The sequence below is a fragment of the Chrysoperla carnea genome, chromosome 2 (genome assembly GCF_905475395.1).
Source record: "Chrysoperla carnea chromosome 2, inChrCarn1.1, whole genome shotgun sequence".
Classification (NCBI taxonomy): Eukaryota; Metazoa; Arthropoda; class Insecta; order Neuroptera; family Chrysopidae; genus Chrysoperla; species Chrysoperla carnea.
The window spans coordinates 20641197-20667333 of record NC_058338.1 but is presented as its reverse complement, the minus strand read 5'-3'; the positions used below and the strand labels follow the sequence as shown (position 1 = coordinate 20667333).

General features: G+C 27.7%; 1 protein-coding gene across 2 annotated transcripts in view; it reads left to right on the top strand.

The window, feature by feature from the left end:
* LOC123294113 (hypoxia-inducible factor 1-alpha) overlaps positions 1–25331 on the top strand; it is a 101937-nt gene extending 76606 nt beyond the window's left edge. For both annotated transcript variants that reach the window (XM_044875202.1, XM_044875200.1), the window contains exons 8-12: positions 14590–14954; positions 19014–19306; positions 19590–19986; positions 20422–20768; positions 24671–25331. In XM_044875202.1, the coding sequence (XP_044731137.1) occupies positions 14590–14954; positions 19014–19306; positions 19590–19986; positions 20422–20768; positions 24671–25057 (1789 nt within the window). In that variant the 3' untranslated portion in view covers positions 25058–25331. The remainder of the gene's footprint in view (positions 1–14589; positions 14955–19013; positions 19307–19589; positions 19987–20421; positions 20769–24670) is intronic.
* Positions 25332–26137: the final 806 nt, after the last annotated feature.

The window sequence follows — 26137 nt, the reverse complement described above, 5'->3', positions numbered from 1 at the left end:
GCCATGATTTGTTTGACATTTACTGTTTCTCCATCTGTGATCATTATTTTGAACCATAAAATTAAGAATTCTATAAAAATTTAAAATAGTAAATGTCAGATTAAATTAAATTTGTTTAATAGCTATATCTTTATAATTTATAGCTCATGTGTTATTCTGATGTATAAGCTATATTGCTGTAACAAACAAACATCCTTACTTTCACATTTCTAATATATATATATAGGGAAGGGACTTAGTACTTTATGAACATGGCACACCGTGTGTCTCTAATATGGTATTCATTTTAATTAAATCACAATGCATCGTAAATAATTTTAAAATAATTTCTTGAAGAATTTCATTTTTGTGATAATGAATTGAAATAAACCATACAAATTGTTGATAATTTTTTATTCGAAAACTCAGTTGGAGAGCTAATACCTAATAAACTGCGGCTAACAGAACGTAAGGGTAAGTTTTTTCTTCAAACAAATTTATCATGCCACTAACTATGTGACATATTTTCATATTTATCAAAGGTGTAATTTACTGATTAACATCTGTTACCATTGTTCCATTTTAATCATTTAAAAAAAAAGTTAAAACTTGATTCAATTGTGCTTCTCTAGTCAAAGAACGTGTTTGACTGAATGTAGCACATCAGGAAATTAGTAGTGCACTTACAATAATATGTAATACAATATAGTCATATCATAAATCGTGTATTGTTGATTCGGTCAAAGACCTTACTTATACAATACACCTTTTTTTAATTTTTTGATGGTTTAAAGATATATTCCGTATTCTCATTTCGGATTACTTTGTTTATAATTCCCATCCGGGATTGGAGCATTAAACTGCTCCAAATAAGGATCAATTTTCTAATTTTTTTTCTGCGACAATCGGGCGGGCAGGCACAAGAGTGATTCTGTAAGGACACTTTCAATTATTCTTGATGGGACACTAAAAATGGATCATGATTCTAGTATCCACTTAAATCAGTCTTTTCAGTTTTACATTTTTTATCGTTGAAAATAGCATCTATATTCAAATCAAATTTCGAATTAACAAAGGAAATAATTCTCGTATAAGTAAACGTAGTTGAAAATTATTTGATAAGATTGTTTGAAGGAATCCCAACTACTGATTTAATAGGCTTTTAAATCAGAATATCGACTTACAATTGGGCTAGAATTTTATATTTCACCTTAAAACCATAAATATTTTTGTAGAAATAGTCCGTCATCAAATGTAAACAGATTTATTATTTTCCTAAAAATGACCTTTAAGGTATTTCGATACCAAAAAAATTCGTAACGCAGGAGCTCTGTTAGCTGAGCGAATTCCCTCAGATATGTATCCCCCAATCCTTGTTTATCGGTCGAATTTTCTCATTTACGAACTTGGTATCAAGACCCTCCTTGATACCAAATTTTATTCAAATCGGACTTAAATTGATCGCTAGAGAGTTTACAGACACATAAACGTATAGACACATAAGTATATATTCCAAAATTCCATTCCAGTTAACAAATCACAATTGGAAACCAAATATGCCCAAGAATCCGTTACACACCTTGTATATTAAAGTGTGTATGTGCATTAAATCACATAGACCATGTCACGTGTGTTAAGAAGAAGAAAGTTGGAATGTATTGTCATTAATTTTTTTAATTCGTATTACTTTACCTTTAATGCTGTATATTCGTGTTTTAATCCAATAAAAAAAATTTTAATCTTAATTCTTTTCAATGTATTTTTTAATGCTATTAACTTTTTTTTACGAAAGATTTTTGTCATTTTTATTGGATATTGTATTTGTAAGGCGACAAACGACTTAAAAAAATTATTTAAACGAAGGGCATTTAATGTAATCCTTTAATCGATAAAATGTTGGGGCGAATCTCAATTCTCAATAATTTTTCGCAACGTTTTTGAGAAAGCTGGCCTACAAAATTTCAATGTATGTTTATTTTTGCAAGCTACTATTTAAGTTATTAAAGTCTTTTCGTTTTAGAGTAATTGAATTAATACTAAAAGGCTATTATACCAATGGTTAAAATTGGGAAACATTTCTCAGAAGAAAAATTATGAGTACGTTAGTATACAGAGGTAGAAAATTACAACAATTTTGGTAACAAATTATTTAAATTACATCATGAAATAATGTGCAAAAAATTACATAGGTGATGATTAACAACATAATAATTCCAATTGAAGTAAATTACACACCGATTTCATCATTCGATTGGATGGGAAGCTACCCTAATGATGAAATATTTATGTTGACTTGACAAATAATGTTCTGTACATTTTAATTTTTTGTTATATACTTTATATTTACGTAAAATTAGGATAGGTATCTCATTTTTCGAGATTGAAATAATACTGCTTATTTTGCCCCAAAAAAAAAATGAGTGTATGTAAATATTTGAGACTTATTATATGAGACGTTTAAAATTTTGAGAGTGTTGAGTCTTTAGAGGATAAATTTTGCCATGCTTTGAACTAATGAATATTAGTTTTCTCAATTAGTCTTAAGAAAATTAGCCTTGTTACACAATTAAACATACCTTTAAAAATACTCTAATATAGGATTTATATGTTAAAAACACAAACCTGCTTTAAAGGGCATTAATGAGAATGCATATACACGATTTAAATATGATCCCAAGAAAAAGTGATTTTTTTAGTACGTCTTTAAAATTAAGAAATTTCTGAAACCAATTACAACGTCCTGTACAATTTGCCCGAAGATTTTAATGCAAATAATATTGCTAATTGCCATTTTATATTAGTATGGATTACCGTAGGCAAGTGTGTCTCTATGTTTGTTACGTTTTCCCAAACTTTTGAATCGAAATAGATATTTGAATTATAAAAAAGTATTTTGAGAAGAAGTATCCATCTTTTAAAATGACACTTTTTTTTTTGAACACTCTGTAAAAAGAATGATATCTTTAAATTAATTCTTCTACGTGCGTATTGGCTTGTAGTGATTTAATACTAACACTAATCAAGTGGTAACTTGCACCCAACATAAATATTTCGAAATAAGCTATGACTTCCGTATTAATTTAAGTATTTTAAACAAATTATAAATTAATGGATAGGCATATACATAGGGCTTTGAATATTTTTATTTATTCAATGTCTATAATAGATAGATATCAGACAAAATTTTGGTTTTGGAATTTGATGAAACTCGGTGTATGGGGTAATTTTGATCCAAAAAGTATAAAAATTAGGATAATTTAATGATTGGATGCAGAGTTTTTGAGATATCGCAATATTTGTATCGATTTTAGCCCATATCTCAAAAACTATTCGGCCAGTCATCAAATGTATCCGATTTTTGTACTTTTTGGGTCGAAATTACCTTATATACTGAGTTTTATCAAAATTGGAGATACACAAAATTTTTTTTGCAATTTACCCCTTTGAAAAAATCGGTAAAAAATATTTTGTTTTTGAATTTGATGAAACTTGGTGGATGGGGTTTTACAATTAGACACAGTATACATATGTTTATGAAGTATAAAAGCTGTCACATTTGTGTAATTAACGGAAAGTTGTTTAAAACCTGCCTATATGGATTTGTGTAACGCAATATCCATTTTGTAATCGCAACATATCTCCGACATTTGCATATCGATTAACTTGCATTATCGCATTTCTTCTGGTTTTAATTATTCAAAATACTTTATTATAAATGAGTTCCACCCCGTATATTTTCAATTAGACCGTGCAATATTTCATATTAATAAAGAGGTAATAGCCGCAGTAATATTAATTCATATGTTTAATTAATAATGTGTCGTAATATGAGATTATTGGTAATAGTAATTAACATACTAATTTGGCCATTAATACTAAGCATGAAATTAATAGATTAACTATGCAGGCATTGGTTCGTTTTTATCTTAAAAATATTATTTTTTCTTCTTATCAACATGCAGACGACCATATTATAGTCAAATAAATTGCTATTTAAAAAAAGTGTCAAAATAAAAAATGCAGTTATCTACATATTGTGACTACAAAAAATCATTTAAAAAAAATTTTAAATAAGATAGATCATTACAGTAATACTGTAATTATTATTCGAAATAAAAAACTCAATTGCATCCAATTTCTAATTGATTTTCATCAAAAACGATTTGATCACTTGATTAAAAAATCGTATACAACGTGTTCTGTTATTGACTGCAAAAACCTAGCTTCCGAAAATAAGCTCATTAAGAGCAACAAAAAAACTCTTTTCCAAATTTTGATCTGAGGCCTAATTTAAGAGATGCGGGTATGAGAAAAATATATGCATTTGTTCATTCACTGACTATCATTCGATAACCAGTAGCCAATTATAATCAGTAGATAATATTAAATTTCATTTAATAATATTCAACTAAGGAATATTGCGATATCTCGAAAACTCTGTATTATACTTTTTGGATCAAAATTACCCCATCCACCTAGTTTCATCAAATTCCAAAACAAAATTTTTGTTTGCGTTTTTCTTGGTTTTTGCAAACTGATACGGTTTTTACCGGACTGTTAAGGAGTGGTTATGTTTTTCATGTGTAAATTTCTTTATTACCTTGTATCTTCCAAACGGCACAATGGATTTCAACATTTAGGGTCTCGTTATATTTATCTCAAAACCCAAGTGTTCTTAGATATGTGTTTGAAAAAACAAAACAAAGATTATTTTCATAATTTCCTAGTAAAAACACCATTTACCCTGAATTATCTCCTTGACAAAGTTTCACTGTGAACCAACCTCTACTTTCACTCTCTTTTTTTTTTGTTAATAAAAATAATTTTTGTTTTTCTTCAAAATTTATTAAAACATTAAATTGATATTGTAGTTATCAACTTCAAAATTTTAAATAATGGAGATTATTTTGTCAATATACAACAGTTATCATTATAAATAGTACACGCATCACGATTCACGAGAGTATATATCATTGAAGTGGGTACCACAGCCCCACATGTGGCGTGGCTTGTATAAATGCGTGTCAAAATCATGCTGTTTATTTAATATTTGATATGTATGATAGTGATATTTATTTAGTATAGAAGCTAGATATCACAATCAATTTCTAAACTCAATTTTTATAAAACTATTTAATTATAGACGATCGGTAACGTAGATTCAATTCTGCCGCTCTTCAGCGAGCCGGCTTATTACGGTTTTTGAGATACAGCCATTGATTTACTTTCGGGTACGAAACCCTAAAAATGATTAATATTTGTGTTGATACTTTTACAATTTATTTTGGTATACTTTTGTAAGAAAATGACAGACTGAAACTGCACGGTAAGAAATTTTTCATCCATACAATTATATTAATAAATTGGTGTATCGTTACCATAGAAACACCTCCAATAAAACTCATGCACGGTGTGAATAGTCTATACCATACCAGCATTGTAGAAAAAACCATGAATATTTTAACGTGTGACGTAGAATATGTCGCCTTCTCCCCCCGAAATATTGAAGAAAACATGTCTGCTTATGTAACGTGTTAGAGATTACGGAAAATTTTATTTCTATCTAACGGGGCTTCTCTCGCAATTGTTGTAGAGAAATGTAAATAAATATTACATCCCAATTTGACTGACAGCTTCTGTACTAAAATGGATGGTACCTAATTTTCATTTATTAAATTATAACTATTTGTTACTGATAAAAAAAAAAAATTTTACATACATTGAATGTATGAATTTGTTGATTGTTTTCCATGACTCATTTTTTAAATCCACGGAAATATCCGTATCTAATCATTGTGTTGTTAATTAATTTTTTTTTTAATAATCGTATTAAAGGCAAAGATAAATATTATGCAACAGATTTTGGTCATGTGGATCTAATACTTTTCAATTTCAGAACATATAGGGTGGCTTTAAAAATTATTTTAAATGTTAAAATAATGTTTCTTTAAATTAAGAGATTATATTAATATAAGTTTCTTCAAAGGTACATTGATTTAAGTGCAAGTTTCTTAGAATTACATGATATTAAATATAGCTCTTTATGCGTTTGAAATTGACGTTCGTGTCCTAAATTTTATTATATTTCTTACTTTTAGTTTAAATAAATTAATTATTCCATTTTGTCACTTTGAATGGAAAATACCTTTTTCAAGTATCTATTTAGCTTGAATATGTAAGGTAAAATTTATTGACTTATTATTTATTATTTACTTATTAAATATTATTTGTATAAAAAGTAAATATTTAACAAAACACAAAAAGTAAAAAATACATTTAAAATATTCAAAGAAAAACTCACTCACACTTGAAATCAAGAGTTTAGTTTTGTAAAGCATAAATGCTGTTTAAAAATAACCTTGCATCTGACAAAAATTATTTAATTTAATTTAAAATGAAAATTTTAACTGTAATATTTTCATTTAAAAAATCGCTCGGTATTTTTAAGACAATGCCGACAAATGTTTAGCTGAATTGACAGATGGAAAAAATTTTATTTTTTTTAAATTTTAAGTTGAATATTTAACTACTCGATAATTTGAAAGTTTAAAAATAAAATTAGCCTAATCGTTTTTCAAAATTTCTGTCTATACATGGTATTTCAACAATTAACTCAGTTAATTGTTTGTTTTCACTTGTTATAAAAAATTTTTTGATCTACCCTTCTACTTAGTGATTGTTCTCGTAATAAAAAAAACCACTTATCGTATAAACGTTTACTTCATCAATTTTTGTTGGCATTTAATCATCAGTTTGTTATATATAAAATCATAATTGGATGTTTCACAGAATTGTTGCCAAAATACTTGTGAATATTTATTTAACATAATGCATTCATATCTGTTTTCAAAAACACGTGTATAAATATAGTTTATATATATATATATAGTTTTTTATTACCATTCAACTTTTCAAAATGTAATGCAGACATGGGCAAATGTGACTTAGAGAAGTCCCTTGGACTCCTCACTTAAAATACGAGTAAGACAGTGACAACCTAATTAGCGAAAACCTAAAATACGAGTAAAACAGAGAGACAACATTTTTTTTTCTACCTATCTCATTACTATTAGAGAAACTGAGATGGGTAGAAGATTCGTATAACCGCCTCGCTTCCTCCTCTATGAGCAATGCGTACTTGGATAAAGAGACACACAATAGAGTCTATGCCACGCAATAAAGTTATAACAATAGTGACTTCGACTTAACAAATTTTTTTAGGACCTATATACCTGGTGTACCGAAAAATATTCTGTAAGTCCCCTTGAATGTATAAGCCCTAGAGAAAAATTTGCCAATAGAAAATAGTAGGTTAATTATTTAATATAATGAATATCAAAAAAAATTTTTCTAATATACTCAAATTTTTTGAAATATTTAAAATAAAAACTACGTATTGTTTTTATCGATTCGCTTCATCGATCAGTTCTACATAATAATCACATAAAAAGTCAATGTTTTTATTTTGATAACTTTAAATTCGGTTTGATAAGTGAAAGTATGTACATGTCACACGCTTGAAACGCGAGTCTATTTTTTTTTTTTTTGTATGGAAATATACTCCCACTAGTAACAACTGTTTTAGAGGAAAATTTTGAACACGAGCGTATCATTTGTTTTTAAACATGAAATATATCTTCTAATTTCTAATCAATAATCTCCTTTATTTTGAAATGAAAAAATTTTCAATTTATTGCTAGTATCATTTTGATAAGAATATGTACAGAGTAATCCATAAAAATGAAAGAATCATGAATTTTTTTTCATGTATATTTATTTAAAGGAAGAAATCATATACTTGCGGCGAGAAATAATTCATTGAGGAAATTTTCGGCTCCTTAGTTTTTAGCGCCAAGGAATTGGTTTTCGTCTCAAGTAAATTTTTGTATCCTTTCTTTCACTAATAAATCCTTGTTTTCTGTGCAAAATTCATATTTTAGTCTAAATTCGTATACAACTACAAGGTGTATGTATAATGACATATTCGCTTGATTAGATTATGATATAAAATAATTAAACTTATTGTATACTTTACACTTGATAAATTTAATAAATATTTACTTAAAATTTAACTTTAATTTATTTATAAGGGATTAATTGTTTTCTTTTTAAAATCCGAGATTATTCTTCGAAGAAACCTCGAAAGAGACTCCGATCCAAAACTATAGGGTTGGCAACCCTAGACGTACCCTCAATTTTTCGAAATTTACGACAATAATAAAATGAAACCAAAATTTTTCCGAACATTGAGGTAGGATATGAATATGCTCAATTTCATTTTGAAAAAGATAATTTCAAAATTTAATAACCTAATGCCAGAAATATATATAGATATATTCAATTTATTTTTGAAAAATTCAAAAATAAAATATAACTGCATTGCCAAGAAAAAATACAAAAATTATTTTTTTTATCAAAGTACATATTATTCTCCCAACTTTCAACAAAATATAAATCAAGTTTTTACTGCTTAGTACGATCTTTGATATGAAAATTGTTGATAAAATTGCCATAAAATAAATTATCAGGAAAGGTCGGATTAGTTATTAGTTTATTTATTTACAAAAAGATACAAAAATTTAATTAATATTTATGATTGCAAATGCTAAAAATTTATTTCTATCTGCATTTATTTTTTTATAATCAGCTTTTAAATTTATTTTCGTATTATATTCATTAATCAAATACGCTAGCAAAACTAAAATTGTTTTCGAAACAATATTTATTTTCAACACTTGCTGGCTGTACCCTGCCACGCTTCGGTGTGGCACATCATGGTTGCATAAAAATAGATGAAAAGTTTAACAGCTAATAAATTTCTTAAAATTTGATAACACGAAAAGCGATCTTCGCAGAAACAATGCATCTAATCAATAAATAAACCCAACTTTTCCATTCGTTAAGAAAATTGCAAAAATCGCGAAATTTATTTTTGCCTTCGATATCGATAAAATTCATTATATAAGATAATTTTGGTCCAAAAAATCCATAAATTGGGTTTATTTAATGATTGGATGTGTGGCTTTTGAGATATAACCCAAAATTGGACTCAAAGAGCGATTTTCTCAAAAACTATACATCCAATCGATACATTAACTCGATTTTTGTATTTTTTGGGTGAAAATTACCTTATATATACAGTTTCGTCGAAATCGCAAGCAAAAATTTTTTCCCGATTTTTGGAACTACCCACTAGATATCTAAATCGACGATTTAAGTAGCATTCGTTGAGTGAAGAACCTAATTTAGTTGACGTGAGTGAAAATATAATTATATTATTAATAATTTCACCATTTATGTAATAATATTGCCTATATTCTGAAATAATAATATTATTTATTTAAAAATACAGACAATATTTTCTTTTCAGTTTCTATTTAACGCAGTCGGGTTTTTTTTTTAAATTGTTTATTTGATTTAAACAATTTCATACGAACTTCATATATACATCAGATAAATTTTCCTATTTTGAGGAAACAATGATATCAATTTGCTGATAACGTTGTTAAATTTTTATGAATTTAGTGTCATTGATGTACATGTAATGATCTTGACCTTATTAATTGCATTCTATAAACACACCACTATTATTATGAACTTGCTAAATTTGTCGAGGTCAGTTTCAAACAATGTTTCATAGAAAGAATTATAACTTGTTTGGAAATATAATTTTAATTAATACAAAAAATTAATAAAATCATTGCAATTATTCGTAATTACGTGTGAAGGAAGCTATCATATCACCTAGATTTGATAATTAATTTCTTGCATTGATTTAAAATGAAAAATGATTTTTGAATTTTTCGTAATTTCGTAAGATTTTTTTAATTTTATTAAATGAATATTTTCTAATTATCTAAATATTAAAAATTATAATTAGTAAGATAAACGAACCAGTATAGTTAAAATCTCATTTATGAAAGCAATCTATTGTTTTCAAAGATTAATATGTTTTTGAAAATTGTGGTATATCAATAAAATTAATTTTTTTTTCAAATGTACAGTTGGGTTTTGATTGATAGCATTGTTTAAAAAAGTAATTAAAGTCATTAATATTATAACAACAATAAGTTTAATATAAAAAAAAATACATTATCCGCTGTTTGTATTTATTTAAAAAAAAAAACATGAAATATATATTTTTAATTGTTTACCGATTATTGACTAAGTTCCCCACAAAAATGCAAAGTTATATCGATTATACCCTAGAAGTCTAGACTTCTGAATAATATTATCAATTTTAAGTATGATGCCAATTTTTCAATTCCGCATTTACCATTTAGAAAATAATTTTAACTTTTTTTTATTTTTACATAAAAACTTTTGGTCATAGGGCTCTTGTGTGGAGCCCGAGATAAATTTACAAGGGCTATAAAGAAAAGAAGAAGATGAACAAATAGAAAGAAAGTGGAAGGAAATTGGCAAATTTTTGGTCAAAGGGCTTCTGTGTGGAGCAAAAAATCTGAAACCGGAGCCGCAAGTGTTGTAAATGCGGCACTCTTGAATTTTATTATATCAGAAGTGGTTGATAAATTGTGCTTATATGATAAGTAAATAATGTAACAAACATTATTCAATTAAAAAAAGTTTATAGTTTGAATCTATTCACTGTTTTTAAATTGTATAAAATAGGTTATGTCGGCGCTAATAAATATTATGTACAATATTTCAATTGTAGTTTATTGCTCTAGATTATTCACTATTATTATTTCCATGTTGCATAATTGGTTAGATTCAAATTTAAACTTGTTTCGGCAAACTAACAGCAAAAATACAAATATTTTGTACCGGAGCCATTCATAAAATATGTTACGTAAACAAACGGAAAACATCAAGACTAAGGCCAAACCAAGAAAATAATATAATCTTTGTCCCAGGCACAAGTTTTTTTTTGTCTCTTCCAAATTAATCTTGATTTGCACGCTTCTAAAAGAGCGTATATTTATTACTGCTATTTTTTACACGCTTGTGGCGAGGGTTATTTGTTTGATTGCTACATGCTTAAAAAATATTCATATTTACTACAAGAGTAAAATATATGTTTTCTACATGGTAACTTAATTTACTTAAAAACTTTTTTGATTGTAAAAATTTGAAGAAAAACAAAATGGCGGTCGTGTGACTCCCGTTAGGAATGAAGTTCCTTATAAAACCTGTACAAAAACAAATATAAACGTTTAATAAAGACTTATATACAATTTTATTAACTTAATTTTGTAAATCTGTATTATACATATAATCTGTTTTTGATTGCTTAGCTAAATTTTATAAACTAATTAGTTATAATAATTTGTAAAGTAAACAGCTAAAAGAGTAGTAATGAATTTGGACACATAATTCTAGTACACGAATTTTGTCATTTTGGTACTATTTGCATCCAAAACTAGTTATGGATATGCATTTACACAGTCACATTCATATATTGCCGTTATATTTGTTAGAGAGTTTCGGAAATTTGGATGCAATGTGAAGAGGACTATTGAGAGTTTAAAAGTTCAAAAAAGACAAAATTTTGCATGACGTATTTTATAAACTTCATGGTTTGTCATGTCAACGTCACTAATAATGGAATTGATCATATTAAAATTTAATATCCTCAAAATTAATTACATTAATTAAACTAATATTTGTTACATTTGTAGGAAAAGTACTTCTTACTTGAAGGTTATCCTCTAATTTTGTTTAATATGTCTAATACATCGCACAATACAAATAAATGAATCATTGTTTGTTGCTAACAAAGTGGTAAAGATGGTAAATGGAACATTTTCATTTAGTCATCAATACATAAAATGATTAGTATGCTTAGTAGTGCAAAAGTGCATTATATTTTCTTTAAAATTCAATGTGAAAATTCTAAAGGCTAGTTCGTTCTACAGGCAGTAATATACGCTGTAAACATTGTAAAAGGAATGTAACGAATTACGCAGAAGAGTCGTAGAAATAGACATTTTTCGGACTATGTTCTGTCAAAATATTGCGCTAATTGATACGATGGATACAATGGTATACACTTATACAGTATAAATATTGAAGAAAAGGTGTATTATGTGCTTATGTGCACATGGACTTAAAATAAGTGTAGTTATTTTCTCAAAATAGGAAGGGGATATTAACATGAAAATAATAATTGAATATTATAGTGGGGATACTAAAATATGTATATTATATCAGAATGTGTATTTTACACGTATTAAATTATCTACCATAAAGACATATTCACACTATACATTGACAATGCAATCAGGGAAATAAACGAAAGTAACTCATTAAAGAGTGTCTAAAGATTTCTGACGATAGACTGCAAGCCCTACTATTTTATGCCTTATCTAATAAAAATTTAATAATTTTTAGAATTGGTTTAACTGTACTATCGCAAAGACATTGCAAAACTAATTCAAGGAAAAAACTTGGAAAAACTTAATTGGAGGAAATAGTTTGAAGGACGTACTCAATTTATTTCGTCTTCTTACTATACTCTAATGCAAATTATTTAAAAAAAATCAAATACAAGCAATTTTGTATCCATAACCGATTTCTGGAACACAGGTTTCTGAATACGAAGTGCTATGTCGAATCAATTGAGAGGTTCCAGTTTTTTTGGATGAGATATCAATTTAAAGAAATTAGTTTTTGCTGATAAACAGTCAAATTTTGACAAAGTCCTGCAATCCCAGTATTATTCGACATTTTTGCTTATTATTAAAAGTGCATTAAATCTAACGGAATCAATGATCACTTTAATCCGTAAAAATCGGGACTTCTCATATGTCTAAAGAAGCTTTGTACCGAAAATCAGCTTTGGTCGCGAAAGTGGGGATCAAAAATCTAATATCTTATTTTTCTAGCCTGGATTTTCCTGGGTACGCAAAATCTTCCTTATTGCTTTATCGAATTTCATGATTAACTTTTCATGTTCAAGCTAATCGTGCTGGCTAATGACGAAAAATAGACGGTCTAAAAATGTACCGCTTAGGAAAAGACAGGCTAGAGAAATAATATTAAGATTTAATTTTGTTCATTATGTAATTTTTATATCATATCTGTAATAAGGTTGCCTATAAATAAAGAAATTCTTAAGAGGATATTTTTGCTGTATGAGTACATGGCTTTATTTTTATACATTATTTCTCTAGCCTGTTTTTGGTCACGGATACCGCACTGCGGAATTCCTCACGGGTCGAGCTAGTAATAATTAGTATCTAAATGCAATAAATTATTATTATCAATAAAAATTGATTAGACACTAATAAATTGAATTGTGACATAATTTAATCATAAAATTGAATGCGTTTTTTAACGCACCCAGATCGTTAAACTTTGATTTTAAACATAAAACCTGATTATATTGTGACTATAATATTTATCCTACGTGACTCTGAACTGTTCAGCTTGGGAATTTTATATATTTTTACACCTTTAAAAAATTTGATTAAGACATAGGTACTGATATGATATCAGCTTTAGGATTTCACTTTTAACAATAAAATTGACTTTTATCGTTGTAACTCAGCTCCTAGCTTAGTAATAACATATTTTTTTATTAAAATAGTAAGTCTATCCGCAGTGTTTGTTATGTGCTCTGTAGAATCAATGAGTTGTATGTGTCACCAGCTAATTGCATGTATAAAAAAATACTCACTCTGATCATCGTCGTGTTGTTCTCTCCGACGGAGTTATTATCGTTGACGGCATCCCATTTAATACTACACCAACATAAAAGTCAGACCACATTGAATTCAGCCACTCAGAGTACACACATATCCAATCAAATCAAATCGCATTAATTGGGAGAAGTTAAAATAAATTAGTTGTTCTGAATGAGATAAATATATTTGTATATATCTTGCAACAAATTCAAGCAAAGAAATCCATCATACATCAACATCACTGTTTAAAAAACCGCGTCAGAGTGCATTGCAGAATTGCAATTTAAAATACCGGTATTTTTTTGTGCCTTGTGTGAATTTAAAAGTGTTTTTAAAAAAATTATATCTAAATATATGGATTTAACTAAAGTTATAATTTATTTAACATATCGTTTAAAATATTTACATAAAACCTATAATTTAATTGTTAACCTTGACTGAAAAAAAAAATTTTAATTAATTTATCCTTGACAAAGAATTTAACGTACAAAAATTTGTGAACTCAAAACAAGTTCAAAAATAAATAGGATTAAATAATTTAACAGTAAATAGTTTTTAAAAAAAATAAATAATATTTCTCTTCCCGATTGTATTTTTATAAAAAGAGTTTTATAATATTGAACTATTTAACCCCGTGAGTTTTTTTTCTATGACGTAATTTTACTGATACGGGATACTGACTATAATTAATTTTGTATTTAGTTCATCTCAAGTAGTAAACGCATCGCATCTCAACTTAGTAGATGCATCTGTTGCACAGGAGTCGTAAACATATTGGCTGTGATATTTTTAAGACATAATATTTATCCTATTGTTTATTTTTAAATAACTTTTTAAGTACAAAGTGTGTTTCCTTAATTATTTTTTCAAATCTAGTCAATTATCTATCTCCATTGAGAACAATTATATATTTGTGTGTTGTTCTCTTGGAATATTTTGGAATATTAATATATTGTTACAGTGGAATTGAATGTAAAGAAGAAATATACTCAATATCACAGCAGTTAGCGGTTACGTCACAAAAACAACAACAAATTGAGAGTAAAGTTGATATTAAAGAGATTGATTTAGCGAAACCACCAACAACTGTAATTGCATTAGAAAAAGAACTTAAAGAAAAAATTGACATTAAAGACAATATTCATATTAAAACTGATCAAGATTCTCAAGAGAAGAAAATTGATTATTCAAGACCACGTTGTACAACTCAAAGTTTGTTTGTACAACCGGAGCGTCCACAAACAGCTACATCAAAAATATTTGCACCTAGAACCAGCGATATGAATAAAGGATTTTTAATGTTCTCAGAAGAGGAAGGTATTACCAGTAAGTACTCATTTTTAATTTGTTTTTTTTATATTACTTTAATAATTATTATATAATCAATTATAGCATGCTTTTTAATGCTATAAATAGGTAGTAATTCAAGGTATACAAAAACCAGTTTATTTATTGAATAAATACAAATAAAATTTGTAACTGGTTTTTCTTCGATTACTATTTTTACTATTTTTAAAATCGTTTTTCATTCATAAATTTTCAAAAAATGAAAAACTAAACGGTCTCTCGTGATTCTCAATAAGAAAATTCTCACTGTTACGATTAGAATTAATGAATTTACCTAATTATTCAAAATTTTAGGGCTTATGATATACAATGATATCAATTTTTATTATTAAAACAGAAAAGCTAGTATTATCGCATCCAATTCTATTCGCACTCCATGCCATCCTGTGGTTATCCAACCGTTTGACTCGATTTTAAGTCAGCTGAAAATATTGACCAATACTGAGGGTACTATTTTTAATTTAGTGTTTGTTTACTTTTCAGTAATGATTGGCTTAATTAGTAAATTTCTTTCCAATAATTATTAATTTTTATCCATCTATTTTTGTGGCTTTATTATAATTACGAAAATTTAAAAATAGTCAAAAACTTTCCCGTGATTGTGGTTTCAGATAAGCCACAAAATTGGGGAATTCCGATCCTCGATCGCTGTTAACACTTAATTTAAATTGTTTTAAACTCTCATCAAAGGTCCTTAATTCAGTGGTAAACCAAATATTACAGTAGGATTCTCCCTTTTGTTTAAATACAAATAAATATTTTACTTGCCTTTATCTTTTCATAACGTCAACATGGATTAAATTAATTTACAAAGATAAAATTATTCATTACTTTAAAATACATTTCTACCTGTAGATGTATGTTCTATAGAAACCGGAAACTCCACGAGTTAAAAATGGCAATGATAACTTAAATTCAATCCAATCCAGTTGTATTATTTGAAGTGTACGTGCGTTAAGTCATGAAAATAGATCGACCAACTTCTTTTTGTAGACAGTTTAGTCCCATTGAAGTGACTCAATCTGGTTTTTTTAAATAAACAAATTGATGTAATTTTTTTCTATCATAAATGCGGCTTACAAAACTGGTTTTTTTCTCTACCACATGCTAAACTTAAGTTTTTTTTAAAAATAACATTTCGTGACTTAAAGCTGTGCGTGCAATACACCTCTTCTTACCACAAAATTCAAAATAAAGTCTACATTTTTTTGCTAATTATGGTCTGATTTTGCATAAAAATTAAATTTTTAGTACATTTTATGTCAGAAATTTGATGTTTTAATTATTTAGATATTTTATTACCGAAAATTAATCTTTAGCAAAAGTTATATTGGTTTATTCAATAAAATGATATTTTCCGCGGGATATAAATACTGGAAATTGATCATTGTCCTTGAAATTAGATCGAAGATTATATTCTTATTCCGATTTTAGTACAACTGGAAGATGCCCAATATATTCAGTACTCTCATGAATTTTTACATAAAGTTTTGCTACTGAAAATTAGATACTGCCTATTACCTTTTTATTTAGGTCTAAAATTTTTTTAATTCGTATTTTAAACAATTGAAATGCGTAATGGAATAATAGTACATGATTCAGGTAAAAATTTGATCAATTATTTCCTCTCGAGCGATAATTAGTGGAATGTATCAGGGAATAGTATAAATAAAGCCTCGTAAACGTCTGTTGCAGTTCCGAGAGGAGGAAGAGTGGTAATAGCCTAAAACTGACGGTCTTTGCACTGAGATACAGCCAGCGGACATACATATTTATCCACAGTTGCATATAAGCTATCATCAGCTAAATTTTTTAAATTTTTAGTTGAGAAGAAATCATTGAAAGATTTTTTTCATGTTCAAGCGATCAGCTGACGTATAATAATACTATATGTTATAGTCAGCTGATTGTTTTTTTATTCTAGATGTAGGGTTAAGTACCATTTAACAAGTTGTAAGTTAGGAGGAATTGAATTAATTTTTTTTCTTCATGCGTGGGAAGCTACCGCCACTAACCCCCTCTCCCCCACCCCGCCACGTATTCCACTAATTATCGCTTGAGAAGAATTGGGTCATATAAATCTGTCACTGGCTCACGGACTATAAGTTTTTAGTAATCTAATTATCCAACTTGACAGTTGCCGGTCTTTTACTTAAAACTTGATTAATTGAGCCACTTAGTTAGGTAACTGAATTCGCTAATCGGTGTAGTTATATCTAAAGATATTTTTAGTGTTTTAAATCCAAATTATATTATTCAAAGTATACTTAAACCGAGAATAATTAAAGTTTATTTCCAAGTTGAAAATTTTTCAAGAATAAACATTTATAAGAATTTGAAAATAAATATTTTTTAACATCATTAAATTACAAACAGTAAAATTTACACATATGTTGTTGTGTATAAGTACCTACCAATAAAATAAATATTTTCTAATTATCACTTTATCTTTGCATAGATTAAAGGATTTTTTATTTAACATTTGAAAAAAAGTAGAAAATATTTGATGTACGATTTTATTATTTAATTTGCCAAGGTTATTTTACTTTAGTTGTTATGTTAAATGGCTGTATTGTTTTTTTTTATTATAACATATAAATCCAAACTTGATATGCTTCACTACAAAATACATTTGCATATCCTGAACGTAGTATTTGCAGTAATCTAGCATCGTTTTTATTATTTATTTGATATTTAATTTACACACAATGTAATTGAATAGGAAACTATTTACTATTGTCAATTTTTGTTTAGTTCATTCAAACAGGTTCAAAAATTTTTACATTTTCTTATTATAGTTTAATTTTGATGTAGCGATAGAGGCTATTAGACCGTTCCTCGTGGTTATCCAAAACGAGCCGATCATAATACATAATATTTTTCCACTCCAAAATATTTATATGTAATTTCAAATTTTTATACTTTTGAATACAACCACTTTCAAAGATTTAAACTATATGACAAAAAAATCAAAAGTTCTAAAATATTCTGCCCAGAAACGTATGTGGATTTTCATTATTTTGTCTTGTTAAAAGTTCTGCCCAAAAGATTAAATTATTAGACTAACCTTATATGATAATTATCGGGAGATTTGAGAAATGAAAAGAAATTATTATTATACGTTCCTGTTCAAAGTACTTGAACACCTTCGGATTTTATGTGACACATTGTAGAATTGAATTTGACAGAAGTAGACTTCTTCAAAAGTAGAAACGAGCGATATCTCACTAAAATGATAAAATTTTGACACATTTTAGGACTGTCTAAATGACAGCAAAATGAAACATTTTGCCAAATTCGACTCGAATTTAAGATTGTAAACTTCAAACGTATGAGGAAACATAAAATTTTTAGTTTCTCGGAACTGATCACAGCTTTTTAAAGCATGTTATCGATGAAAATATATTCAACTAAGTCTGATATTGAGATTTCAAAGATATAAATAAAAGGAGGAATTCATTTCTGTCAAGATTATGAATTATCTTTTTTTAAACAATAAATTAGTAATACTTGAAAATATTTACTCTTGAAAATAAAAATAATTAATGTTGTTTTTCAAATTCCGTGAACAAATTATTAATTATATATAGAAAGAAAATTCTTGAAAATTTTTGCCAATTGTATTTTTCATTAAAACCTGAAAAAATTGATTGATAAATATATATTATATAATATCAAATTTAAAATATACGTTAAAGAAATCATATTAAAAAGTTCAAAGCTCTTCTTGGCCCGAATATGAAAACAAATATTATTTAAAAGGTGTGGGCATATAGCCAACAATATTTAAAAATAAATTTTACAACATAAGATATTTCTATTTAAAAAAAATCAGATAAACACAACAGTTTGAATTCAAATAAATATATTTATCTTTGTTCACTGAGAGACCGTTTATGTAATTTTATAAAATTCTCGATTTAATCGATAAGGGACACTTTGAATAGTTTAAACTCACTTCCGAATGATCGAGAGACTAAAATATTCAGTGTTGATATAATTTTAGCATATATTAAATATTTTTTAAATTTTTTACAGTTCTCAAAGACGATCCAGACGATTTAACGCATTTAGCTCCAACGGCTGGAGATGTATGCGTACCATTACCCGAATTTTTGACAACAGAAATGTTTGATGACATATTAAGTGATACTTACTGCCCTTTGACACTCACGGATGACTTAGGATCATTGGATTCATCACAATCAAGTAACAAAACATCAAGCACAAGTGGTATTTCAGATCCGTTTATGGTTTATCGAGATGACTTCGATTTTTGTAAATCGGAATTGAGTACATCACCACAATTACTTTCTCCAAATTTATCAAAGGTAATAATCAATTAATAATTAAGACAATTTCTAATTAATCTCCTTTCCCTGTTCCTACTTTTCTCTATTTTTTGCTTTGTCTCTATTCGGACACATTAAACTAACTTCTACAATTCGAGAAAGATTTTCTGTGAGCCTACAATGTCCGTTTTCCATTGCCATTTATGACGTATAAAGATTTAGCACCCTTAATACACCTTTTCCTTGCTTTCCGAATCAAATCTTCCATCTGACGATTTTTCGCTGTTAACAAACACAATTAATTGTATATTTGTTGTTGCAGAGTCCTGGCGATAGTCTACCATCACTGTGTAGTCCTGGAAATTCATTAAGTGAAGATGATCACATAAGCTCATTTGTAACATTACAAATGGAATCCGAAGAAGAAAATGAATTTATTAGTAAAGCGCCCTATATATCAATGAATGTTGGTGATGATTTGCCACTATTAAATATGTCAGAGGATTTGATGTGGGGTGCATTACCTCCAGACGATAAAATATTAACACAAAAAACATTAAATATGACAAATACAACGTTAAATTCAAGTCTAGCGCAATTATTATGTCAAAAAACTTCAACAAATCAACGTTCATCAACCACGTATAAAACGCATGACCATGGAGGAGGGTTAATCAATATGTCAGAGTTGTTACTTAAATATGGAGGCGATACAAGAGGTATATATTTCAATATTTTGAACTCGGGTGATCAAGTTACAAAACATTCGCCGTTTGCTTTTATCATCTAGCTAAATTTTTAAGATCTACTAGTCGAAATTCTTCTATCCCGAATTAAATATAAACTGGTTGGAACTAGATTTATTATTGAAAATAGAAATCAACCTATTAAATTTCATTCAAAATTTTGGACGAATTTCAATAGGAATGAATAAATAAGGGCCTCAAATACTTTCCTAAATCATTTTCATTAATTTCGATTCAAAACTTTGGAGCATTTTTAAAAATTTTAGAAGAATTATAATATAAAAAGCATCGAATTAATTCCGATTATTTCCGATTCGTTTCATTTGTAATCAAACTTTTCAGTAGGGAATTCGTTCATTCATTCGTTTTTATTATTAATTTTTTAATTATTTTTATTCTTTTCCAAAGATACAGCAGATCATTGGACATTACAAGAAAATAATCCATTAATTGAGATAAATAAATCGCCTCCGGAAATACCTATATCAAATATAAAGCAAACAAAAACAACAAGCATACATACGGATCGTGCTCCAAAGCGTAGTAATGCAAACAATAACAATCAATATGGTACAATGTCAAAACGATGTCGAAGTAATCATGAACCGAAAGAGAAACTGTCTAGTGAATTGTTAAATCAATTAATGTCGAATACGCCAACTCGATCAGCGTCACAAACTAAACAAAAGAATAATGAATGGCCAAATTCTAGAACAGATCAGCCGCCAAGCGATAGTGTTCTTATGAATTTATTGGTAAGCGGTTGTGATGTCAGCGCTGGATATATTTGTATTGTTCCACAAAAGGCGAAAAAAGTTAAATGAAAAATAAAACATTCAGCTAAGCGTATAAAATGTGTTCAAATCTTTTTTATATTAAATAACTCGTTTATATTTGGAAAATCTAACGATATTTTTTTTGCGAATTTTTAAAAATAAAATGTCGAATTGTGGTTGCGAAAAGTTATAGCTACTAAATAGTTTATAGTTACAAAGAAAAATATGAAATAGTGTTCCTAAAAAGTATTGTCATGGATTTGTTTTACATAATACCCAAGGGGATTTTTCTCAAATATATTCCAGTGATATTAATCATAATAAGTACCTGTCGAAAGAATCCATGATAATATTTTTTTATTGTTGTAAATTTGGTCTTTTACACCGTAATTACATTATCACATTTGTTAATTTATCTGGCATTCTGGTAATTTATGTCTCACAAAAAAGATAGCAAAAATTCTAAAAAATTTGTTCAACTTGTATTTTCAGAATCGACCCATCTGAATTCAACCTAAATTTTTATAAAATCAAATTCAATATTAAGAACTAGTATATGGAGCTATAAAAACGTAAACTTCTAGGGTATAACGATAAATGTCTGTGATAAATACATTTTTATTTCGATTAAAATTACGAATATATTTTCATTTTATTCTTTTTTTTTTGTTCTTTAATTCTTTAAGGTAGTATGCTCGTGACAATCGGAGATAAAAATTCTTTATATACCATTTCATACAAACTTTTTTACAATTTGGGAAAAAAATTTAAGTTCTTTGAAAGTTGTGAATTCGCGAAACTATGCTTTTTATTATACTTGTTTGATCTACTATATTGAAGTGGGATGTGTCCGGCCAAACGCGACACAGAAAGGTCACAGCTTCTCCGCCTTGATTGCTTCCAGGATTGGTGGATCGAAAGTATCGGGTCGAAATATTCTATTTCTGGCACCCTTCAGGTTTCTGCAGGTGCAAATAACATGTATGTACGTTTCATCGTCCTCCGTATAGGCCCTACAAATAGAATCATTAGATACCCCCATGTTAACCCATCCTTTTCAACTATGTTTTAATGAGTTTCATTGACCTACTATAATATTAATTGTAAATCAGATGCTTTGGCTTACGAGTAAACTACCTTAAAAAATCAAGTCTCATTTTCAAAGAGTATTAAATTTCCAAGTTGCGGTAAATTATAATTTGGTATGGGTACAAATTATTTTAATTGCGTCGTTATAATAACCGTTTAATAAAATTTGGGAACTTTTTTTACGGTAATGTTAGAAAATTATCAGTACGGTCATGTACAATAATCGGTGCGGTAATATGAGATCAACCGTCGTGATGGTACCTTTAGCTGCAAGAAACTTGTACCATGAATATGCACTTTTTACCGCACTCCAATTAGAATAATATCGTCTTAAAACAAACCAATCTATAACAAACAGCATTGAGTATTTTAAATTTTGCATTCCGTGTCATCTCTAAATAAATTGTTTCATGTTTTCCTTTTTCCTTTCTTTTTTATATAATTATTTATACATTTTAGTATAATGAAAAAACATTGTAGGTGGAAAAATTCATGTATTATTAATTAACAAACTAATTTTTGTAACTGTTTTAAAAAGAAAAAACATTGGCAAAAATGTTATTGTAATTTTTAATAATTATTATACTACTTTTTGTTTTTCTTTCTTAGAATCTTCGTTAGTGAGGTCGATTAAAAAATGCCTACGATTTATTTTAAAAGTTACTGTGTAACGAATAAAGTTATTTTATTATTGTTTATTTCCTTTTTTTAATTTTCCCCTATCCCTTGTTTTTCAATTTTTTAGGAAGTGTTTATTGGCTGTGTTTTATTACAATTTCTGATGAAAAAAGAGGCAGTTTTTCACAATTAGTAGAATTTCTTCGACTTTCAGTAATAGACATCGAGTTACTTTTTATTAACGATTAATAATTAAAAGGTAGTGGAACGTCAAATTTTTAATTTTTTAATCCACTTGAGGTGTTTATCTGTGTTTGCATCTTTTTTATCTATATGGGTCAAATATTTCAAAATAAAAATATCACTTTGTAACAAGTATTTCTTGATTTTGAAGAACCGTGGAAAACAATTCAAGTTCAGGCTTAGAAATTACCTCTATTACTAGCAAGTAATCTGCTTACGGAGTCAGAACCACTTGAAGGGTAAAAATAACTAGGTAACCTAAACTTATGTATTCCACCTTCTAATTAAGGTCTACTGAATTAAAAACACGCACAAATAAATAAAATAAAAAGAAATTCTAGATTAATCAAACCCAACCATTATTCCAACTTCAAATTGTTCTCCATGAGCCTATTTGTAAAGAATAGAAGAAAGAATCAATCTAGCTGTCGCTCCAATATACGTAGGCAAATAAAACGTGTACGAAGTGTGTCTGCCTTCACTTTACAAGAGCTTGTCGAAATATTCAGATAAGTTGCGTTACCCACATGATTGGATGCTCATTATTCTGTCGACACTCAATGGTTTCTAATTTGCGATGTTAATACACTTCGTTTTTAAAAAATGAACCTAAAAAAAAGAGTAGATAACTATAGCAACTAGTCGGTTCGTATTTTGCTTAAAAATGATACTGGATATAACAGTAACAGCAAAAAATATTAGACGATAAATACGAAAGAAAATGATGCCTAAAACGGATTTAACAGGCAGCCAATTGGAACATGTTACACATGATATATTATATGTTCATTGCTCTCTCAGAAAAATACCGAAAATTGTTAAATAGAATTTTTTTCATTCATCATTATTTATTTTGACTTTTTCAAAATAGGGCTCAAACTTTAATCAGCTTCCAGAGAGTGACAATTTATCGGAAGCAAAAAGGAGCCAACTTATATCAGATTTAATAAATTCGCTGGTTATTAGCATTTTTAGCATTTATGGCTTTAAATTTTTCATATCTCGTATTCGGTATTCTTTCACCGATATCAAAGTATATATTATGGTTTTATATTTATCTACTGATTGAGAAAAAAAAAATGCTACGATGTACAAAAAATTGGATTATGATGGAAATGTGTGTAGAAATTTTAAAATATTTAGCTAGTTGTGAAAAAAAAAACAAATTAAAATAGTTATTATTTACTAACTATATTAAAATTTCTACACGCACTAACGAATTTGGATTTTTTGTACGGTGGATGTTTTGTCAGCAGTACCTATATGTACATCTTTATACATGATCTATATCTATAGGTGATACAAATTGAATTTTATATTATATGTAGTGCGATAATTATTCAAAAAGAAGAATATGGCTTTAAGTTGAAAATGTTTTTTAGAGCTGCCTCATTTCTCTAATTAGAGTGTTATAGAGTGCTTAGAACATAGAGTGTTATTATTATTTTTTTTTTAAAATAAGGACACATAACTAATTCAATTAAGATTATATACCCATATGGTCGCAATCTTCTCAAAGATCTCACAGTATTTTTTTATGATTCGAAATATAAATGGCCAGTCTGACTGCACCAAAATTGCGAAAGTCAGGCTCCAAACCTAACTTAAAGGCTTGGCTTTACTCCTGGCTCGCACTTCATAATTCTTTAAAAATATTAAATGCAAGTTTATTGATAAATTTGGTTTCAGGCAAAGAGAAATTGTTACTTCCTTATAAATTTTTGGGTAATAATATAATATTAATAAATTGAAAATAGCAATCAGAATTGTACAAAAAATACAGCCAACATTCGTTTCCAAACAATCAGTGTATAAATAAATAACTTTTCGCAACAAAATTTTTGGAACAATACCTCAAATATAAAATATAATTTTTGTTGATCTTCGATTATTATTTAAATATAATTATTAAATCATATATTTTTGTACAGGGTAATGGAAAGTATTCTGGAAAAGATTCAAAACCAATTGATATAAACGATTCTTCAAATCAATCTATGGATGATGATAGCGTAAATAATGAGGATGATAATAGCCTCAACAATGTTGTTGAAGATAATCAACGTTTGCCAAATATAGCCGTGCTACTTGGAAATCGTACATCAACAATTGATAATGAAGAATGTCAAAAACAACGTCATGAGTTGATACGTAAAAATTCATTTTCCTTGTTAGATCCTGAAGGGCGAACTATACCATCGTTAATGGATCTTAGTCAGCAGGATTATGATGTGAATGCACCCGTCAATAATACCATATTGTTACAAGGATATGAGTTGTTGAATGCATTAGAATATTCTGATCCAATGATGTGTTAATATTATTATATTATTCTGTAGGTTTATTCTTTTTAATTGCACTAGTTCAGTCGATAAATTGACACGATGCCGTCAATTCAAATATTCACAATAGAACACAGGTATATGGACTGCTCTTTATACATGACCTGGGTACACACTGTGGAGTATGAAATAATATTCTATTTCTATTATCCATGGTACTTATCAGCCAGAGATTTCTAGCTAGAGGAAGTTACTTTACACCGTGTACAAACTTAAGGCGATATAAATAACTTATACAGCAAAATAACACCGTTCAAAAAGAGCAGATATATTTCGGTAACGGTAATGTTACAATTTTTGACCTAATCCAACGAGTGCATCTAAAAAGAATAAACTTAATTAAAATTTTATATTATTATGATAATAAGTAAATATATTATTGCTCTTTGGAATAAATGGATAAAAGAAGTGAATTATATTATTATTACTTACAAATTTATTTTTTATAATTATGTAATGATTATTGAAATGTCCTCCGACCAAATGAAAGAATAATAATTTATAAATAAAAATTATTAAAAAAGAAGACTGCATTTATCTGTTAATGCGGTCATAAATTGGCATATTTTAGAGAGTCGTTCAAACAACAAATTCTATTTGGTGTGCACTACTAAATCACAAAAAGGAAAGCGATTATTAGCAAAAATTACAAAATAAAGTGACTATTTAAGATGTATTTTTTCAATAATATAATTCATACTTATTTTAACCATTCCATCATCCACATATAGGCAATTATACATAATTTTTTTTATTAAATAAAAATATTAACATAATATTTTTACAAGATCGTGGGAAAATTAATTATTACAGGGTATCATTATCAATTTTATCCAACTTAACGATTTGATATTTGAAATGGAGAGCTATCTGAAATAGTTTTTGTTTATTACGATTATTCTTTTTAATTTTTTTTTTTTTTTTTTTGGTTATGCAATAAGCAACATTTATTTTAATTTTTATTGTTGTATTAAATTTATAAGATATTTTTTAATAAAATTCTTTTTCATTTGTTCATAGACATATTAACTACTTCATTTGATATTTATATGGATT